Raw genomic sequence first — 19,365 nt, 5'->3', positions numbered from 1 at the left:
CACAGGGGGGGTAAAAATAGGTTACAATAATGTTTCGGATCATTAATTGCCAATCATTCATAGTAATACATAGAAAAGTATACATATTCATCAATGGAGGTATTTTTCAAGTACGCAGTTATGTTATCAGTATTATACAAATAATAACTGTGACCAGATAAACTGTCATTAGAATAACAGTAAAGTGGTTGTTAGTAAGTCACATGTGGTTTCCTGATTATGAGAGATAACACCTTTAAAATGAGTAGTTTTTATCTAGTTAATGTGTAGTGGGTATTGGTGTTACATAAAAGTAGACAAACAAATTTTTGCTTAATGAAAATATACAAGTTTATTATATGAAAACTGTTCAAAAAATATGACCTACTCAATATTAGTACGTCTCTTTCTAACAGCCCTCACTTTATTCGCAAATGAACTAGCAAAAAAAAAACCATTAGTTCTTGACAAATGTCAATATGTATAGTCTCCATAGCAAAAAAATTTTTTTTTTAACTAATATTTTGAAATGTACAGTACTTAAATGAAGTATCAAATTAAAACATTCTCTGAAAGTAAAAATGCATTCATGTTGTAACCAATTTAAGTTGCTGTTACATAAATCCAAACACACAATATTTATAATAATTTAAATTGTACAGTACAGGGTGGTATCGTAAAAGAATGGTGCTGTTTCAGTAATTCGTGGAAATAGTAGGGAAATTTCTATATGTTTTATTGGTGTCTCTGAAAGCCTCCAACCCAAAATTTTGTTTATAAGCTGTTCTAACCTCAAAAATCAGTTCTTGTATTGTTGTTGCAGTGAGTTTAGAGAGTTACTACGTTCTCGGATAATGGTGAAGCAAAATGTGTTTTATTTTTGGCTGAATTGAAATCTGTAATTTTAGTTCAACATACTTAGTTCCGGCGTGAATTAGGAAGAGATCCACCACACAAAAATAACATAACACGTAGGCTTGAACATTCGAAGAAACCGGATCAGTTGAGAAAGAGAAATCAACCGGCAGACAATGTGTACCAGACGGAACGGTTGAATTAATTAAACCATCGGCAATTAGAATTCCTGTCCATCTCTCGTAGAAGCATTGAATTAGGTATTCCAAAAACAACTGTTTACAAAGTTTTACATGAAACAACTGAAATTACAGGTTTATTAAATCCTGATACTGCAGGAATTAAAACCCAATAATTGTGTAAACCATTACAATTTCGCTGTTGAAATGTTAGCTAGAATAAGTACAAACGAATCGTTTGTTTTTAGATGATATAATTTTTAGAAATGAGGCTACTTTTCATGTGAGTGGATGTGTTAAGAGACACAATTCACGAATATGGGGCTCTGAAAACCCACATGGGAAACAACGTGATTTTCCTAAAATGTTAATGTTTGGTGTGGTGTGATTAAAAATCGTAATAGTAGGTTGTGTATCTTGACATGTTAACCAGTTATTGCTTTCCTCAGCTAGATGAACTCGTAAACATTCATCAACTTCATTTCTAACAAGATGGCACTTCCCCACAATTCAGTGCATTGGTCACGGACGCTTTGAACGAAAGATTTGGAGATCGATGGATAGGCCGGCAAGGAATCCAGACCTGACATCTAGTGATTTTTTTCTTGAACGGGGTACATCAAAAGTGTTGTTTATTCACAAAAATTCGCGACCTGAACCACTTAAAACACAGGATTAATGAAGCAATAACACCCATAACCGAAGAAATGTTAACAAATGTTCGGAGAGAAGTTGCATATCGTTTGGACATTTAACGAGCGACTAAGGGCGCACATATTGAAATGTATTAATCATGAAAAAACTGTTTGCGATGACAAATTAGATGAATAAACAAAATTAACTGTAATTAATTTGGTTTTTCTTTAAACCATGTTTGAAACCGCACCATTCTTTTAGGATAACCCTGTATTTTAAAGGAATATCAAGTTAAATGCATATTCTTGTTAAATCAAAAAATGTCCCAAAAGTATATGTTTATATAGGGTAATGATCTGTCCGTTGAAAACTCTTAATGTTTGTAGATGAGTGGAGAGCTACTATTCCTACGACAATAAAAAGATGTATTCTAAAAATATATTCTTATTACTTAGTGACTTTGTGATGTTAAGTTAAATAACTGCGTACACACAGAACATACCACTAATTTTAAATAGGGATGTGTTTATTCTGTTCATCCCATGAACTATAGGGTTGAGTGAAGGTTGAAATGGCACTTTTACAGTATGTGTACAAACATTTGCACATTGTTAAGTTTTTTTTACACTAATTCAAAGTGTGAGAGTAAAAATAGAATTTGAAGCATAACTGCGTCCAACCCAGGTTTATGTCTTGTCTTTACAGATGACCAGGATTCTTCTATTACAAATAATTTAACATTGAGGAATAGCAATAACTATGGGATGCAAATGTAGCAAGTAAAATAAGACAATTTTTGTTTAGTTTAAGTTTCTAGATACAGAACTTTTTTGAGGATTTTGTTATTATACCATGTACCATGATTTATATTGGAAATTACATATTCAAGTATTAGCACACCCAACCATATATATTCCGATAATAATTTCCCCCAAATCTGTCTTTATAATATAAGAAAGCTGACGGAGATGTAATTTGTTTCAGCGAAAATCGGAATCTTCTACGTGATCTTCTACTTCTGCCTGGCAGTGTTCTGGTTGACGTTCCTGTGGCTGTTCTCATTGACACTGGATCCTCGGATACCTAAGTACAAATTGGACGATTCCCTCATCGGTACCAACCCAGGTCAGTAACAATCTCCATTCAGCAGAGGCTCCCAATGTTTCGTTACACCACATCAATTAGCTAGCTTCAGCTCAGGCTAAGTAGTGGTAAAAATTTGTGCATACTCCAGTATTGATCATCAAAATTAGTATAATTAGTTGACTGTCAGCTTAATAAACTTCAATATGAAATCCAAACTGTGGATTAAAATTTTAATAATTTTGCTTCCATTTCTTTATGACCCTCTTGGTTACTGTATGTCAATAATAACATGCAATTAAGAGTTGACTTTTCTAGCAACAAAGCCATATGTCAGCCATCCATCATTCTCAATCATCCTTTTTCTCAATCATCCTCTAATAAGGAGGGATTAAGGAAATTTACAGAGGCAGAAAAAGCTACATAGCATGCTAGGCCGATAAAGATCCTCCCAGTATTATCACGGTTTCATTATCATACTGTGTTAATAATATGTTAACTACTAAGGGTTACAGTAGCATTGAGTGGTTTAATGCTCAACAGTTACTGAGTGGCTTGGAAGTCCAAGTATTAACTACCAAGGGTTACAGTAGCATTGTGTGGTTTATTTCTCATCATCAGTCACAGAGAGTCTTGGAAGTCCAAGTATTAACTACCGAGACTTACAGTAGCATTGTGAGGTTTATTGCTCTTCATCAATCACTGAGTGGTTTGGAAGTCCAAGTATTAACTACCAAGGGTTAAGTAGCATTGTGAGGTTTATTGCTCTTCATCATTCACTGAGTGGTTTGGAAGTCCAAGTGTTAACTACCAAGGGTTAAGTAGTATTGTGAGGTTTATTGCTCTTCATCAGTCACTGAGAGGTTTGGAAGTTCAAGTGTTAACTACCGAGAGTTAAAGTAGCATTGTGAGGTTTATTGCTCTTCATCAGTCACTGAGTGGTTTTGGAAGTCCAAGTATTAACTAATAAGGGTTACAGTAGCATTGTGAGGTTTATTTCTCATCATCAGTCACAGAGAGGCTTGGAAGTCCAAGTGTTATAACTACCAAGGGTTAAAAGTAGCATTGTGAGGTATATTGCTCTTCATCAGTCACTGAGTGGTTTGGAAGTCCAAGTATTAACTACCGAGAATTAAAATAGCATTGTGAGGTTTATTGCTCTTCATCAGTCACTGAGTGGTTTGGAAGTCCAAGTGTTAACTACCAAGGGTTAAGTAGCATTGTGAGGTTTATTGCTCTTCATCATTCACTGAGTGGTTTGGAAGTCCAAGTATTAACTACCAAGGGTTAAGTAGCATTGTGAGAGTTTTATTGCTCTTCATCAGTCACTGAGTGGTTTGGAAGTCCAAGTGTTAACTACCGAGAATTAAAGTAGCATTGTGAGGTTTATATTGCTCTTCATCATTCACTGAGTGGTTTGGAAGTCCAAGTGTTAACTACCAAGGGTTAAGTAGCATTGTGAGGTTTATTGCTCTTCATCAGTCACTGAGTGGTTTGGAAGTCCAAGTATTAACTACCAAGGGTTAAGTAGTATTGTGAGGTTTATTGCTCTTCATCAGTCACTGAGTGGTTTGGAAGTCCAAGTATTAACTACCAAGGGTTAAGTAGTATTGTGAGGTTTATTGCTCTTCATCAGTCACTGAGTGGTTTGGAAGTCCAAGTATTAACTACCGAGAGTTAAAGTAGCATTGTGAGGTTTATTGCTCTTCATCAGTCACTGAGTGGTTTGGAAGTCCAAGTATTAACTACCAAGGGTTAAGTAGCATTGTGAGGTTTATTGCTCTTCATCAGTCACTGAGTGGTTTGGAAGTCCAAGTATTAACTACCAAGGGTTAAGTAGTATTGTGAGGTTTATTGCTCTTCATCAGTCACTGAGTGGTTTGGAAGTCCAAGTGTTAACTACCGAGAGTTAAAGTAGCATTGTGAGGTTTATTGCTCTTCATCAGTCACTGAGTGGTTTGGAAGTCCAAGTATTAACTACCAAGGGTTACAGTAGCATTGTGAGGTTTATTGCTCTTCATCAGTCACTGAGTGGTTTGGAAGTCCAAGTGTTATAACTACCAAGGGTTAAAGTAGCATTGTGAGGTTTATTGCTCTTCATCAGTCACTGAGTGGTTTGGAAGTCCAAGTATTAACTACCAAGGGTTAAAGTAGCATTGTGAGGTTTATTGCTCTTCATCAGTCACTGAGTGGTTTGGAAGTCCAAGTATTAACTACCAAGGGTTAAGTAGCATTGTGAGGTTTATTGCTCTTCATCATTCACTGAGTGGTTTGGAAGTCCAAGTATTAACTACCAAGGGTTAAGTAGCATTGTGAGGTTTATTGCTCTTCATCAGTCACTGAGTGGTTTGGAAGTCCAAGTGTTATAACTACCAAGGGTTAAAATAGCATTGTGAGGTTTATTGCTCTTCATCAGTCACTGAGTGGTTTGGAAGTCCAAGTATTAACTACCAAGGGTTAAAGTAGCATTGTGAGGTTTATTGCTCTTCATCAGTCACTGAGTGGTTTGGAAGTCCAAGTATTAACTACCAAGGGTTAAAGTAGTATTGTGAGGTTTATTGCTCTTCATCAGTCACTGAGTGGTTTGGAAGTCCAAGTGTTAACTACCGAGAATAAAGTAGCATTGTATGGTTTTATTGCTCTTCATCAGTCACTGAGTGGTTTGGAAGTCCAAGTATTAACTACCAAGGGTAAAGTAGCATTGTGTGGTTTATTGCTCTTCATCAGTCACTGAGTGGTTTGGAAATCCAAGTGTTAACTACCGAGAGTTAAAGTAGCATTGTGAGGTTTATTGCTCTTCATCAGTCACTGAGTGGTTTGGAAGTCCAAGTATTAACTACCAAGGGTTAAAGTAGCATTGTGAGGTTTATTGCTCTTCATCAGTCACTGAGTGGTTTGGAAGTCCAAGTATTAACTACCGAGAGTTAAAGTAGCATTGTGAGGTTTATTGCTCTTCATCAGTCACTGAGTGGTTTGGAAGTCCAAGTATTATAACTACCAAGGGTTAAAGTAGCATTGTGTGGTTTATTGCTCTTCATCAGTCACTGAGTGGTTTGGAAGTCCAAGTGTTAACTACCGAGAGTTAAAGTAGCATTGTGAGGTTTATTGCTCTTCATCAGTCACTGAGTGGTTTGGAAGTCCAAGTGTTAACTACCAAGGGTTAAAGTAGCATTGTGGTTTATTGCTCTTCATCAGTCACTGAGTGGTTTGGAAGTCCAAGTATTAACTACCAAGGGTTAAAGTAGCATTGTGTGGTTTATTGCTCTTCATCAGTCACTGAGTGGTTTGGAAGTCCAAGTGTTAACTACCAAGGGTTAAAGTAGCGATTGTGAGGTTTATTGCTCTTCATCAGTCACTGAGTGGTTTGGAAATCCAAGTGTTAACTACCGAGAGTTAAAGTAGCATTGTGAGGTTTATTGCTCTTCATCATTCACTGAGTGGTTTGGAAGTCCAAGTATTAACTACCAAGGGTTACAGTAGCATTGTGTGGTTTATTGCTCATCATCAATCATCGGAAGTCCAATCATAATACGTCAATTTAATAATTTAGATTAACATAAATTGACTATATAATAACAATTCTTTTAAAAGAAATATAATTAATTTTTTTTAGAATATATAGTGCTGAAATGAGATTGTGTAATGATTAGAATAGTGTAATTTTGTTCATGTTATGAATATCAGTGACTTTTGTATCTTTAAACGCTCTAAAAATGTCCTTTTTAATATTTGATCAATTTATTAAGTATCTATGACAGTTCATTCATCCTAGAAAAGTGTACAATTTGATAAACTAATTGTTTGTACAAATAGCAGAATTTCATGTAATCATTGTTTGGGCTGAAACGTAAGATGTACAATTTAGGAAATCACAGACTGAAAAAATTGTGAGAGAAATTGTGAGAAAAAAAGGGACGAGACAAAAATATACTAAGAGATATCAAAGACCATGTAGAACACTGATGTGAAACAAACTATTCACTGAAATTAAATTATATTTTGCCAAGTTATTATATCAATACAACAATGTGTATATTTACTTGACCTTGAGTTAGACTCATCAGTAGTACTGAGCTATTAATTATTAATAATGATTTTATAACAATCGTGATAAGTTTATATACTTAAAGTTAAGTAGTTTGTGTCTGCCTTCTATGCAGGAAGAAAATAAAATAGTAGAACAAATTACAATTTCTAATTCGACAAAACTTGTTTGGTTGCTGGTTGCGTTAGAGTTAGAGTGTTGTGTCGGCTCCATTTTAATGATTACAGAAACCAGTTTCAGTCGGCCAAACAAGGCTTTCAATTTAAGTGCTTTTATTTTAGGGAGCATATAGACTAGGACTGGCAGGTCGTAGTTAGATCATAGAAAACTAAACGAGATGTGTTTAAAAAGTAACAGGAATTTTTATTTTTATTCATCTACATTAATGCTGTCACCTTCAAAATAGCCCCCATTAGATATTATGCACTTGTGCCACCGCTTCTTTCAATCTTCAAAACACTTCTCAAATTCGATCTTTTGGATAACCTTTAGCTCTTTCAGCGATGTACTTTTAATGTCATCTGTGCTTGTACAGCTCTCTTTTGGCCAAAAATTCGTGAACAAGCAATGAGGTGTGAGCATGTGCATTGAAAAGTACAAATACTGTGAATTGTTTTGCCACAAAATGGGAGTTTTTCGGATTGCTTCACACAAATGGTGTTGAACTTGCAAGTAGTACTTCTTATTGACCGTTTGACCTAGTGGCAACAATTCATTTGCACTATGTGATTAAAAATCAAAGAATGCAATGAATACAACTTTCACATTCAACTGCACTTATCAAGCTGTTTTCGGTCTGGTCTTGGTGGTTCAATATATTGGGATGGTTGAGCCTTGTCATATCCGTAAACCCATATTTCATCACCTGTTATAACACTTCAGTAATTCTGCATTGTTGTTGACTTCATTTAGTGACTCCTGAGCACCTTCCATTCACCAATGTTTTTGTTAAAAAATCAACAATTTTGGAACAAATTTTGCTGCCACACCTTTTTATATCCAAAATATTCTAAAAAATGTCATGACATGAGTCAATTGATATGCCAACACCATCAGTGACTTCTCTGATTGTAATACAGCGATTGTTCAGAACCGTTTCTTCCACTTTTTTCATGTTTTCATTAGTTGTTGATTTGCTGGAGCATCCCTTTCATCATCTTCAATGTCTTCACAGCCATCTTTGATACGTTTATTCCACTCGTAAACACTTGTTTTACTCATAGCAGACCCACCATACGCCTTTGTTAACATTTCCCACACTTACAGTTTCTTTATTTTTCACACAAAATTTGATAGATCAAAGAATTTGTATCAAATTTTTGTAGCAAATGAAAATCGCTGCATTCATATAACATCTCTAACGTTAGCAGCTGCCACTGAAAAAGTAAACAATGAATACAGCTGGAAATTTTATTATACTTCAGCAGCATGAGTATCAACATAATAAAAAGAATCTTGACAATCAGACTCTGCAAACCTCTGCAAAACCTAAAATTTCCATTCATTTTTGAACGCACCTCGTACATTACAATTGGTTGTCTGTGTCATCTAGTGACCACTGTTTTATGACAGGGCTGTTTAGCAGGAATAAAGAGGGTAGTACATAGTGTGAACTTTATTTTTTTCTATAAAGGAATTATATTGTATTTAATTCAAAGCATGATACTTTAAATAACTTTTAATGTGACTTTTAATGTAGTATAATATAACTATGTAGAATATGCATAGTTTTCAACATCTATAAAACTGGGCATTGGTAATGAAAGGGTCAATAAAACATACAAAATTTATAAAATGTAGCTTTCTGTATTTTAAATTTCAATCGTGAATAAAAATAAACATTGTAAATTAAAATCTTTAATGTGAATGTAATTTGTTATAGATTATTATTGTTAAACAATGAAGGAATACATTAGAGCATATGACTTAGAACAGACTTCAGTAACTTTCAAGACCATGGGCATTATTTCGAGACATCTCTTGGTGGAATATGGTTCATATAATTTATGAAAAGTCGCCTTGATCTTACTACCACCAAAAAGGACTAAAAGTACCTATAATCATGCCAGGAGAACTGCTGTCCCTTTGGACTCCTCACTGTGAATGCAGTCGGTTACAACATCCTAACCAGTACCATCAGCAGTATACTACTACTGAGGGATTTCGATCTTGTATTGTGGAAATGATGTTTCATGCAAAATATCAAGTCCATAATTTAATTCAATTCTGTCTCAAGATGTCCAATGGACAATTATTTAAGCTTCTCTAACGCTCAGCCAAATCCTATGGAGGGTCATGCACCATCATTGAACTCTCAATCTTGCCTGTGTTCTCTGAGATATCTTGCAGACAGACAGACAGACAGACTAGCCTACAGAGAAAAGAAATTTTGTCACTCTCCTGAGTATAACTAACTCATCAGCCAATGAGAGTCTCGATTGATCAATTCTTTAGTCGATCTCACATTTAACTGTTATTCTAGTGACGAAAGAAACTAAAAGACATAGATTGAAAAAGTATAAACTAATCAACTGAACAGTTTTAATTAGCCTATTAAATTTCAGTCTCTTTAAAAATACTATATACACAAAACTGGCATATATCCTTCACTAGTTTAAGTAATATCTTATCTTTCTCTAATAAATGTTATAGCGTAATAGTCTTGAATGTAATGTGAATTGTGTGCCTTACGCAGGTCTAGGGTTCCGACCAATGCCCAATGACTCCAACTCCCTCAGCACGCTGATCTGGTACCGAGGAACCAAAGACAGAGACTATGCCTTCTGGGTTGAGAGCCTACAGCAATTCTTAGATGGTAAGTTATAGCAACTTACCAACAGGCTTGGTGAATAAAAAAAGTGTGGGCAGAGGTTGTACTAAGCTGGTGCTTCATATATTGTTATTGTCACATCTCTTTCGTGATTACTAAAGAAATTGTGTTAGTTACATGTTATTTTAACAATTAAAGCGATAATATTTTATACACAGTTATGTGTATAATAATAATATGTATAAACGCCAATAGTCTAATTTAATTTTAATAAAGATTGAATCACAACCGGAACTGGAATACAGATCTCTCTTGCTGGATAAGTATATTACCACTACACCACATCCCTTGCTTATTACGATTTGGTTTATTTTGTGTTTGACCGTTTCTATCACATATGTGTTAAAGTAATGAAATTAATCGGACAACCAAATACCTGTCAAACACTTTTAATGTTCATTAAATTTTTATGAACGGCAATAGTCTAATTAGTTTCAATAAGGATTGAATCACTAAAAGGACTTGCTCCACCGTGACTCAAACCCGGGTCTCTTACTTGCTGGGTAAGTATAGTACCACCACACCAGAGAATCTTTACCATTTTCCCTTTCATGAATTTAGATGGATTTTTTTCCTCTAAGCCTAACACTGTGGAAAAATATTGCATTTTGCAGCTAAGCTGTCAAAATTCATTTTATTTGAGTGAGAAGGGAGGTGCTTTATTATTGCTCACGTAGGACTGAAATATAACTTTTTCCAAAATATAAAATATGACTCCCATGAATTGAAATTGAAATTGAAAATGTTTGTATTCAGAGTTACCCCAATATAAGTCCCATGAGTGGAACAAATGAAGTGCTTCGTAAGTCTTGCGACATTTTTCTGAGTTCACCACTCCTTGATAATCGTGTAGAATACCAAGTGGAGTACTTGGCAGTGTGGAATGTTAATGAGAAGAGAGACAGAGAGAGTGAGAAGGAGAATGTAAATGTAAGCGATTGCTTATCCAGCACTTTTGTAAATGACTAGTCTGTAATATTTACTAAATGTTTAGTGTGATTAATACATATATCTATGTTTTTCATTTGAGTAATTAGAGATTTTTATTTATATTTTATTATTTTTATAAACAAAAGAAGACATTGCAAGTTATAATATTTTGAATATCAAAATAGTCATTTTACAGGATTTTATGTGACATTTGCCATTGTTCAGAGATACAAGAATTCAGTAACACTACCTTTTGAGATCTGCAATCTTATCTCTTCATCAGGTAGATAACTAACCAAACACACAACTGCAACCTTGGTTAAAATAAACAGATCTACCAGAATGTGGTGACATGTTTAACTCAGGAATGATAACACACATGTTGTTTGCCAACTCAAAGCACACTATCTCTAAAACATACACTAACTATTAAAACTAAAATACTGAATACAGGTCACAATGGTCTGCACTAAATGACTAGCTACTGATAACTCTGTGGCCAATATAGAACTTTTTAGTGTTCTTGAAGAAAATAAGTTGAACATAACAATAATTTTACAAGTTATTTCAATATGCTTCTACAAGAGTTTTTATACAGAAGATGAAAATGTAGCCGACCATACAAAGACTGAATAACACTAATTTGTTCTTAAAAATTTAATTGAGGTAAAATATGCATAGACCAGCACAATAAAGTTTAAAATAACATGACATTATACAGGTTTGGGAGATAATGTGTTACGGTAATCTGACATAGTTTTGTAGCCTAGAGCCAATTTGCGTTTTAAGCTCACAACCAGATTGCTGACAACCAGATTTTTCCTTAATTCAATAGAGAAATTTATCTTAAGAAATAAATCAATCGTCAACCTGATTTTGGTGGGGTTGAGGTGGAAAGAAAATCTATCAAAAGGGTTAACAATTTGAGTTGATAATTTTTATCAGGTTATAGTTACCTTGCTATACTTAACTGTCAGGTCTGTAACTGTTTAGCTGATGCTGATGTAATATTTATTTACGTATCTAATGGTTGGATTCCAGTGTGTTAAGCTATAAAAAATATAATCTGAGAAAAAGATCAATTTTTTATACTTTTAACCTTTCCATTTAACCTCCATTAAAACTAGTTTAGCTGACAATAGATTTATTTTGGAAATTTTCTATACAGATTTTAATTTTTTTAGTTGTAATGGTGAGTTTTTTTTAGTCTTTAGGAAGGCCATATCTACTGAAATAACACTGAAAATTTTGAACATTTAAACAAAACGCTTTTGATGTACAAAGTGGAACGAAACTTTAAATACAGCATTTAAATAGTTTTTTATTCATTGCTTTTTGGAAAGAAAATTTCTCGAAAAACATTATTTTAGTATTAGTGTAGATGTAGCCAGTAAAATGAGTATTAAAAGTTTATGTATATTGGTAAACATAGAAGAACACAAACAGTGCTAAATTAAGTATTGTGTTAAAATGCTAATGAAAAGATTTTTATTGCTACACTTTTGATGGAATAAGGCTTTTAGTTTTGTTTTAAACTCACCTATATAACTTGATATGATTCACTATAAATATTATTATATATTCGTATTTTAACTGAACATATTATTTAGAACAATTATTATCAACACTGTTTATAAACATCTATTTAAATGTAAATTAGGAGCTACATTTTTATCAAATATTTATAAAAGATAAACATTAGAAAAGTCTCTGCAAAAATACAAAAACAAGTGGAAATCTCCCTGAACTTCCAAGTAGTTTGATTAATATCCACAAGAATGCAGCTCGCACTAGACATATCTTCTACATTTTTCCAAACTAATAGATCTGTCATCACAAAATCAAAACAGCAGATAATTTAAAAACAAGGACACTCAAACATGACAGTTGTTTATGAAACTAGTAATTACAGATACAAGTATATCTTAAGTGTGGCAGTTAAAAGGTTAGTAGGTCTATGTTGTCATATAGCAATCAATTCATTTTCTTTCATCAGGCACTTGTTTTGAAGTCCCAAGAAACTTTTAATAATCATTCTATAATAATATTCAAGTATCCTAAATGTTTTATGGTACAAATAGTGATAATATGTTTTAAGGCTCCTTGAAGTAGAACAAAGTACAAACTTCCTAGTTTTTGAAATTTTATTTTAAGACTTTCCATCTACTTTGATTATTTGTGGAATCATTGACTTAAGAAATGATAGATGTAGTATGATGTGGATACTACTGTAAGTAGTTTTAGTGGAATGATTTCTGTAGTTCCACAATGATCCTCGAACCATTCTGAGACTTCTTCTTTATGTAATATCACTGTAACAATCTACCAGAGTGTACACCCCAAGTTCAAATACTCATGTATGCTGATTATACTTCTGTTGTAGCTTTCTGAAACAAACGTACCAATTATATACTATAAAACAGCTGATCTAAATTAGTACATCATTGCTCGTTGTTTGCACCTGAGTTTTGCAAGATTATTTATTTAATCAGGTTTTGATATGAGCAATAGTTTAAGTTTTTTTGTCTAACACGTTTTAGTTACAAATATGAAACAACCGAATTTCTGGTTCCTAGATTGAAACTCATTTCAATAAAACAATAAATACATTTTCATTTAACAAGTTGCAAGAATTCTGATTCTTAATTTTTTTTCTCTCATCGGATTTTAATTATAATGTCCTATATATATGAGAGTGTTCTGAAAAGCTTCCGACCTAACAAAAGATACATTTTTTGTAAATTTTTTTATATTTTCCAACATACTATCCTTGTAACTCTACACACCTCTCTCAGTGATGCTTTTATGTCTGTAACCCATCCAAATAAGACTCAGAATTTTTCTCTGCAAAATAATTGTTCACGATGGTGATTGCCTCTTCATTTGATGAAAATCTTTGTCCTCCAAACGTAATTTTTAGATTAGGGAACGAAAATAAGTCGCTTGGGGCTAGATCTGTCAAGGCAGTTGGTTGAGCAGTTCAAACTGTAATTCATGCATATTCACTATGGCAACTGCTGAGGTGTGAGACTGTGTTTCGTGTGTTGTCTTGGTAAAACAAGATTTCTTTTACTCCAAATGTGGCCGTTTTTTCCAAAAGTTTTGCCTTTACCTTGTGAAGTAATGATGCATAGTATGCTCCTGTTATGGTTGTTAGTTTTTGAAGATAAACGATTTAAATAACCCCATGACTATCCCAAAAAACACAAGCCATCACTTTCCCAGCCGAAAAAACAGTTTTTATTTTTTGGAGCTGGTTCCCCTTTTGCAATCCACTGTTTGGACTGTATTTTTGTTTCGGGCGTGTAATGGTGTATCCAACTTTCATCTACAGTAATTAATCGGTGCCAAAACTATTTCGCCTAAACAGCGCCAAAAGAGCAATGGAAATGTTCACTCGAACACGTTTTTGGTCCAAAAATGCGGAACCCAATGAGCGGACATTTTTCTCATTCCTAAAAAGTTGATTTAATATGTGACAAACACGTTCTTTTGACGTGATCATAACCTCTGCTATCACTCTCACTTTAATTTGGCGGTTGTCTAGCATCATTTGGTGAACTCTGGCAATGTTTTCGTTGGTAGTTGCAGTTTTTGGACGTCCCTAACTTTCATTGTCTTCCAAGGTCTTATGGCCACGTTTAAATTCAGGAGCCCAAAATTTCACTGTGGTAAATGATGGTGCAGAGTCCCCATATACAGAATCTTACATCTTTGATTTGCGAAGGCGTATTACCTTCCAAAAACAAATATTTAATGACAGCTCTATACTCGATTTTGTCCATTTTCACAAGAAAACTCACATTAACTCACTCAATCGACTTTTACATAACAACTGCAATGTGCATCCAAAATGGCTGAAACTTTGTTGAGTAACCATCAACAGATAAACAATGACATTCAGTAGCTTTTGTTTACCGAATGCAGTCATCTTCACGTTGAGGTCTGCATTTGTGAGCATTGGCATAATGCGAGTCTACTTTGCCTTATTTTGTTCTTTGACATATTTATGGTAACCTAATCTAAACCTATGAGTACTTTTATCGTGTAATACCAAGAAGTAGATAGGGACAGTGTGGCCTACTTCTTGCCGACATTGATTTGGGAGGCAGAAAACAAGAACCAATCGTCATAATAATGTGTAATTTTAACAGTAAGTAAATAAAATTTGTTCTTTTTAATAATGTGGTTTTTTTACATTCCTGGTAAGAGAAACTGTTAAAAAAAATAGTGGCTTCCTAAGTATCGAGGATAGTTTTCTTCATTTACTTAACCTGTATATTGGTTATGTTAAAAACGTTTTAGGGTTATTGTTGAGCAAACTGTTCCTTGGGAGACATTTAATTCTGAAACAATTCCAGTTTAAGCTGGGCTAGTATAATGAGTTTAGTCTTTGTTGAAGAGTTCAACAAAATGGATTGATTGTCACTTTTATTTTGTGGAAGGGGGAACGAGAACTCTTCCAGCAAAGTCCATACAGTTTTCCTTGAGATGTTTGGATTGGAAAGGAATATAAACCAATTCCTGAGGCCCATCTCTAAGGCTTCTTTAGAAGCATCTTTTTGTTTGTGGGATCTAGATGATCTTATGAGAGATGTGGCCACCTAAAAGTACTTTAACCCTCTATACCAGGAGGTCTGGACTATCCTTTATTAGTATTATTTATTACTATCCTTTCTTCATAAGTAGACTATCTATTATCAAATTGCACCGTATCAGAGCTTGTTGAACTTTTGATAGGACAAAATACGTGTTTGGAATTGAGTGATTTGTGCAATTTAGACGATTATTGATTATTGGAAAAAATGTGTTTCAGTGTACAGAATACCTGGTAAGACGCCGGGCAGAGGTCAGAACATCTACAAGTGCTCATACAACCAACCACCGCCTCCTGGCAAGGTGTGCGATATCGACGTGCGAGACTGGCAGCCCTGCACCTTCGAGGAGAAGTTCGGCTACCATCTGCAGGAGCCTTGTATCTTCATCAAGTTGAACAAGGTCAGTTCTAGTTGGCCTTCAAACAGTTGAAGCTTACCCATTCATTATCATAGAGTAGTGTAATTTGTCCATAGTCGGCCTCCATATTGTGTGGTTTTCTCTGGCACTTGGAGTTAAGAGCCGGCTGTATTGGTGGCCATCTTAATTATAGCTTCATAAGAAAAATGTTGAAACTAATGCACTTTTACGACCTTACTTTTAGTCTTATGCTTACGGAAAATGGCTCATTTTAAAGATTGAGCCATTTGAGTTTGGATACACATCCAAACGGTAAAAAAAACTTTTTATTCAAAAATCAAATCACAAAATTTTTTGTAACTTCATTGTATAAATATCGAACTAAACATTTTTACATAAGAAATCGTTTAGTTATGTATTACGTATGTATTTAAAATGAGCCATTCTTATGGTAAAGAAACTGAAGATTGTGTAAGATAAACCTGTATAACAGTTTGTTTTCATTTGAGAATCAGTCGATCGATATTTATTACACTAAATATGATGAGACTCTTTACTTACCATGGCTACATGCCTAGAAAAGACCTGGAAACAAAGCTGTAGTTTTGGGAAACAATTATTTGGAATTCGAAAACATATGAAATCAAGTTTACCCAGTAAAGATGTTTATTATTAATGAATTAAGATATTTTTTATCCATCCATTGAGGTCTTAGGTACTGCAAGATGAAATAACTGTTTAACATGGTTATTGCGGTTGTTCCTCTTGAGGTTACGTTTCGCTGGACAGCCCTATTGAGTAAGAGTATACTTACTTACTTACTGCCGGGGCGTAACAAATCTCAGTCGATTCTTTGCCTCGTCTATGAGCCTCTTCCACGCCACCCTGTCTTCCGCCAGATCCACAGACCCTCCACACCGGGTCACATCTTCGACCACTTGATCGCACCATCTTATCTTTGGCCTACCCAAAGGGCGCCTTCCTGTCGGTACCGTCTGGTAGACCTCTTTTAACCTTGTGCCCTCCTGTCTCCGATGTACATGTCCTAGCCAGCTAATTCTCTTTGCCTTCACCAAAGCCACAATATCAGGATCTTGGTATACATTGCGTAATTCTCTATTTTTTCTTATTCGCCACACCCCTTCATCACATATTGGTCCAAATATTTTTCGGAGAACTTTATTCTCAAAAACAATCAACCGCCCCTCATTTTTCTTCGTTAATGTCCATGTTTCACTTCCATACATTAGGACTGGTTGAATGATTGTTTTATAAATTCTTATTTTGGAGCATTGTGACAACAATCTTGACGTAAAGAGTCTTGTACACGCCCCAAGACACCTATTTGCATTAGCTAATTTGCTTTGTATCTCTATATCCTCCACGTTTTTGCTGTTTATTGTTACACCCAAATATTTAAAACTTTCTACACAGTCAATCGAGTAGTTGTCAATGCTTAAGTTTGTTCTCACATTTCCAGCATGTCTTCCAAAATGAATAATTTTAGTTTTATCTTCATTTAGCTCTAAGCCTACTGTTTGACATTCTTTAATAAAACTTTTTGTTAGTGTGGAGAGGTCATCCAAACTTTCTGACAAGATCACTACATCATCCGCAAATGCCATTATGTTCAGGTCCACTCCTAATTTAACCCCTCTTTGTAGTCTTTTAACTTTTTGTAATGCCTCTTCCACAGCCAGGTTGAAGAGAGTGGGAGAAATCCCATCTCCCTGTCTTACTCCAGTGTTGATAAGGAAGTTTTCCGACATTTCTCCATCTATTCTTATTTTGGCCTTTGAGTCACTTATACACATTTTTGACAGTCTTATCAGTTTTTGCGGGATTCCATGTTTTTCCATCTTCTTGAATAGAGCATTCCTATCTATGCTGTCATAAGAGTAAGAGTATGTGTGATAGTAATATTCTATTCAAAGATTGTCATTCTAGGTATTATTTAAGTAACAGTTCATGATTTTTTTAAGATCTACAACTGGAGGCCAGAGTACTACAATGATACCAACGACCTTCCAGAGAAAATGCCTCAATCTCTGAAGGATGCGATTAACAAGACAGCTGAATTGGGACCGTCTTATGTAAGTATTGTGTGTTTGTTGCGTTCCAATGCACTTTTTTAATGGCAATAACTATTGTGGACTGTGTTGAGACTCTTCCCTCTCATATTCTAATATTTGTAAATTCCTACACTGCAGTCTATATTCAAAATAAGAGATAACTGAGTTTGAATCCTAATTGCAAACTAAAAAAGCTACAGTAACAATAGTTACATTAAAATTTAGCTTCTTTAGTTATGCATTTATGTGCAGAGTAAAATTCCATTAATCTGGCAACCTATAGTTCAGCATGCTTTGTAATCTGGTATGGCTTTTGAGAAAAGTAACATTTTCCTGAAAAATTAAAAATATTAATCATTTAATATGCAACAATGTTTTTTTTTTCCACTTGTGGTGGACACAGCGTTTAAGCAGGCATGAAGAAGAGGTTAGGCGTCATATTTGGCCAACTTCGGGTGATAAAACTCGAGTCATGTGACTGATCAAGGCCGTTGGCTGTCAGCCTGTGTAACCAGTTGCACTTTCGTATTTCTGTATCAGTTCAATAGAGTCTAGCAATGGTAGCTTAATTTCATAGTTAATGTGCTCAGCACAGGCTTGTGATGGAAGGACGACTCTAGGTGACTGACATCTCGCCACACTGCCTTCTGAAATGAGCGAGCAATGTCTAGAGAGGCTGGCAGTGGCAGTACGGTACAGGGTTCTGATGAGTCGGGATGAATGCACCGTGACCATGTTCCATAAAATCGTTGTGATGTGTATACTACACACTGTAAATATACTGTTAAGAAAAATAGTTCTTATAGATCCACATATAACGAGGATTACTTGAAGGTTATATTTGAATAAAACCGTGTTTTACTGTGATTTTTTATTTATTACATCTACATTATTTCTTGATATATATCCAATAATTCACTATATTTGATAATTCGGCATGTCTCAGGTGTATTGTATAATAAATACTTTATTGGTACCATTACTGCAGAATTGTATTACAAACAAGAATCAAAATGGTGTTCTTCAGTTCATTAATTTTAAACAATTTAGATAAAGAATGCAAAATTGTACTTTTTTAAACAAAACAATAGCTAGGATATGGAGGTTACATTGTGTAGGTATTTCATAATACTTATATGTTGTAAAATGTGGATGAATATTGATTTTTCAGCTGAACAATGTGTGGGTGTCGTGTGAGGGGGAGAGTCCTGCAGATATAGAGAACATAGGACCTGTGGAGTACTACCCACGACCCGGTCTTCCCGGATATTTCTTCCCATTCGAGAACTCAGAGGGTTACCTTAGTCCGTTGGTTGCAGTCAAGTTCAAACACCCCAAAGGTAGGTAACATAGAGATAGGTAACTGTGATATTTCATATGCGATAGGAAGGAGGATGTGTTTCTTTTGAGCTAAAAATTTTATTACATAAAACAAAATATGTTGCTGTAATAACAGGAAAAAGAAAGTAAAATGATGTCTAATGTGTTAACAAAAGTGTCTTACTGCATCAATGAAAGAGATTCTGTGGATTATCTCTAATTCATTGAACTATAAAAAGAATAACATCATTTGCTGAAACATCTGTCTTTAATCTATAATCCTTCGTTCTAAATTTCTACTCAAACCTCATTCCAGTGTATCCTGCTACCTTGTCTTTTGTGTCAGAAATATGCTCACTAAACATAGCTAGGTGTCCAGCTTTACGCCAAGATACTGCGTTGTGCCTTTCATCTTGATATGTTTCTTGGACTAGTAGGACCAGGACTAAGATGTTCACCATCTTCTGACTAGAGAGAGAG

The 19,365-nt window shown here is 34.7% G+C and overlaps 1 protein-coding gene across 1 annotated transcript in view; it reads left to right on the top strand.

The window, feature by feature from the left end:
• LOC124364685 (sodium/potassium-transporting ATPase subunit beta-2-like) overlaps nt 1-19,365 on the top strand; it is an 82,931-nt gene that overhangs the window by 53,561 nt on the left and 10,005 nt on the right. The window contains exons 2-6 of the mRNA XM_046820351.1: nt 2,634-2,774; nt 9,473-9,592; nt 15,354-15,535; nt 17,476-17,586; nt 18,737-18,905. Of these exons, the coding sequence (XP_046676307.1) occupies nt 2,634-2,774; nt 9,473-9,592; nt 15,354-15,535; nt 17,476-17,586; nt 18,737-18,905 (723 nt within the window). The remainder of the gene's footprint in view (nt 1-2,633; nt 2,775-9,472; nt 9,593-15,353; nt 15,536-17,475; nt 17,587-18,736; nt 18,906-19,365) is intronic.

Source organism: Homalodisca vitripennis, chromosome 6 (genome assembly GCF_021130785.1).
Source record: "Homalodisca vitripennis isolate AUS2020 chromosome 6, UT_GWSS_2.1, whole genome shotgun sequence".
In the NCBI taxonomy this organism is placed as follows: Eukaryota; Metazoa; Arthropoda; class Insecta; order Hemiptera; family Cicadellidae; genus Homalodisca; species Homalodisca vitripennis.
Note: the sequence above shows the minus strand (reverse complement) of the source record. Positions and strands in the feature narration are given on the sequence as shown.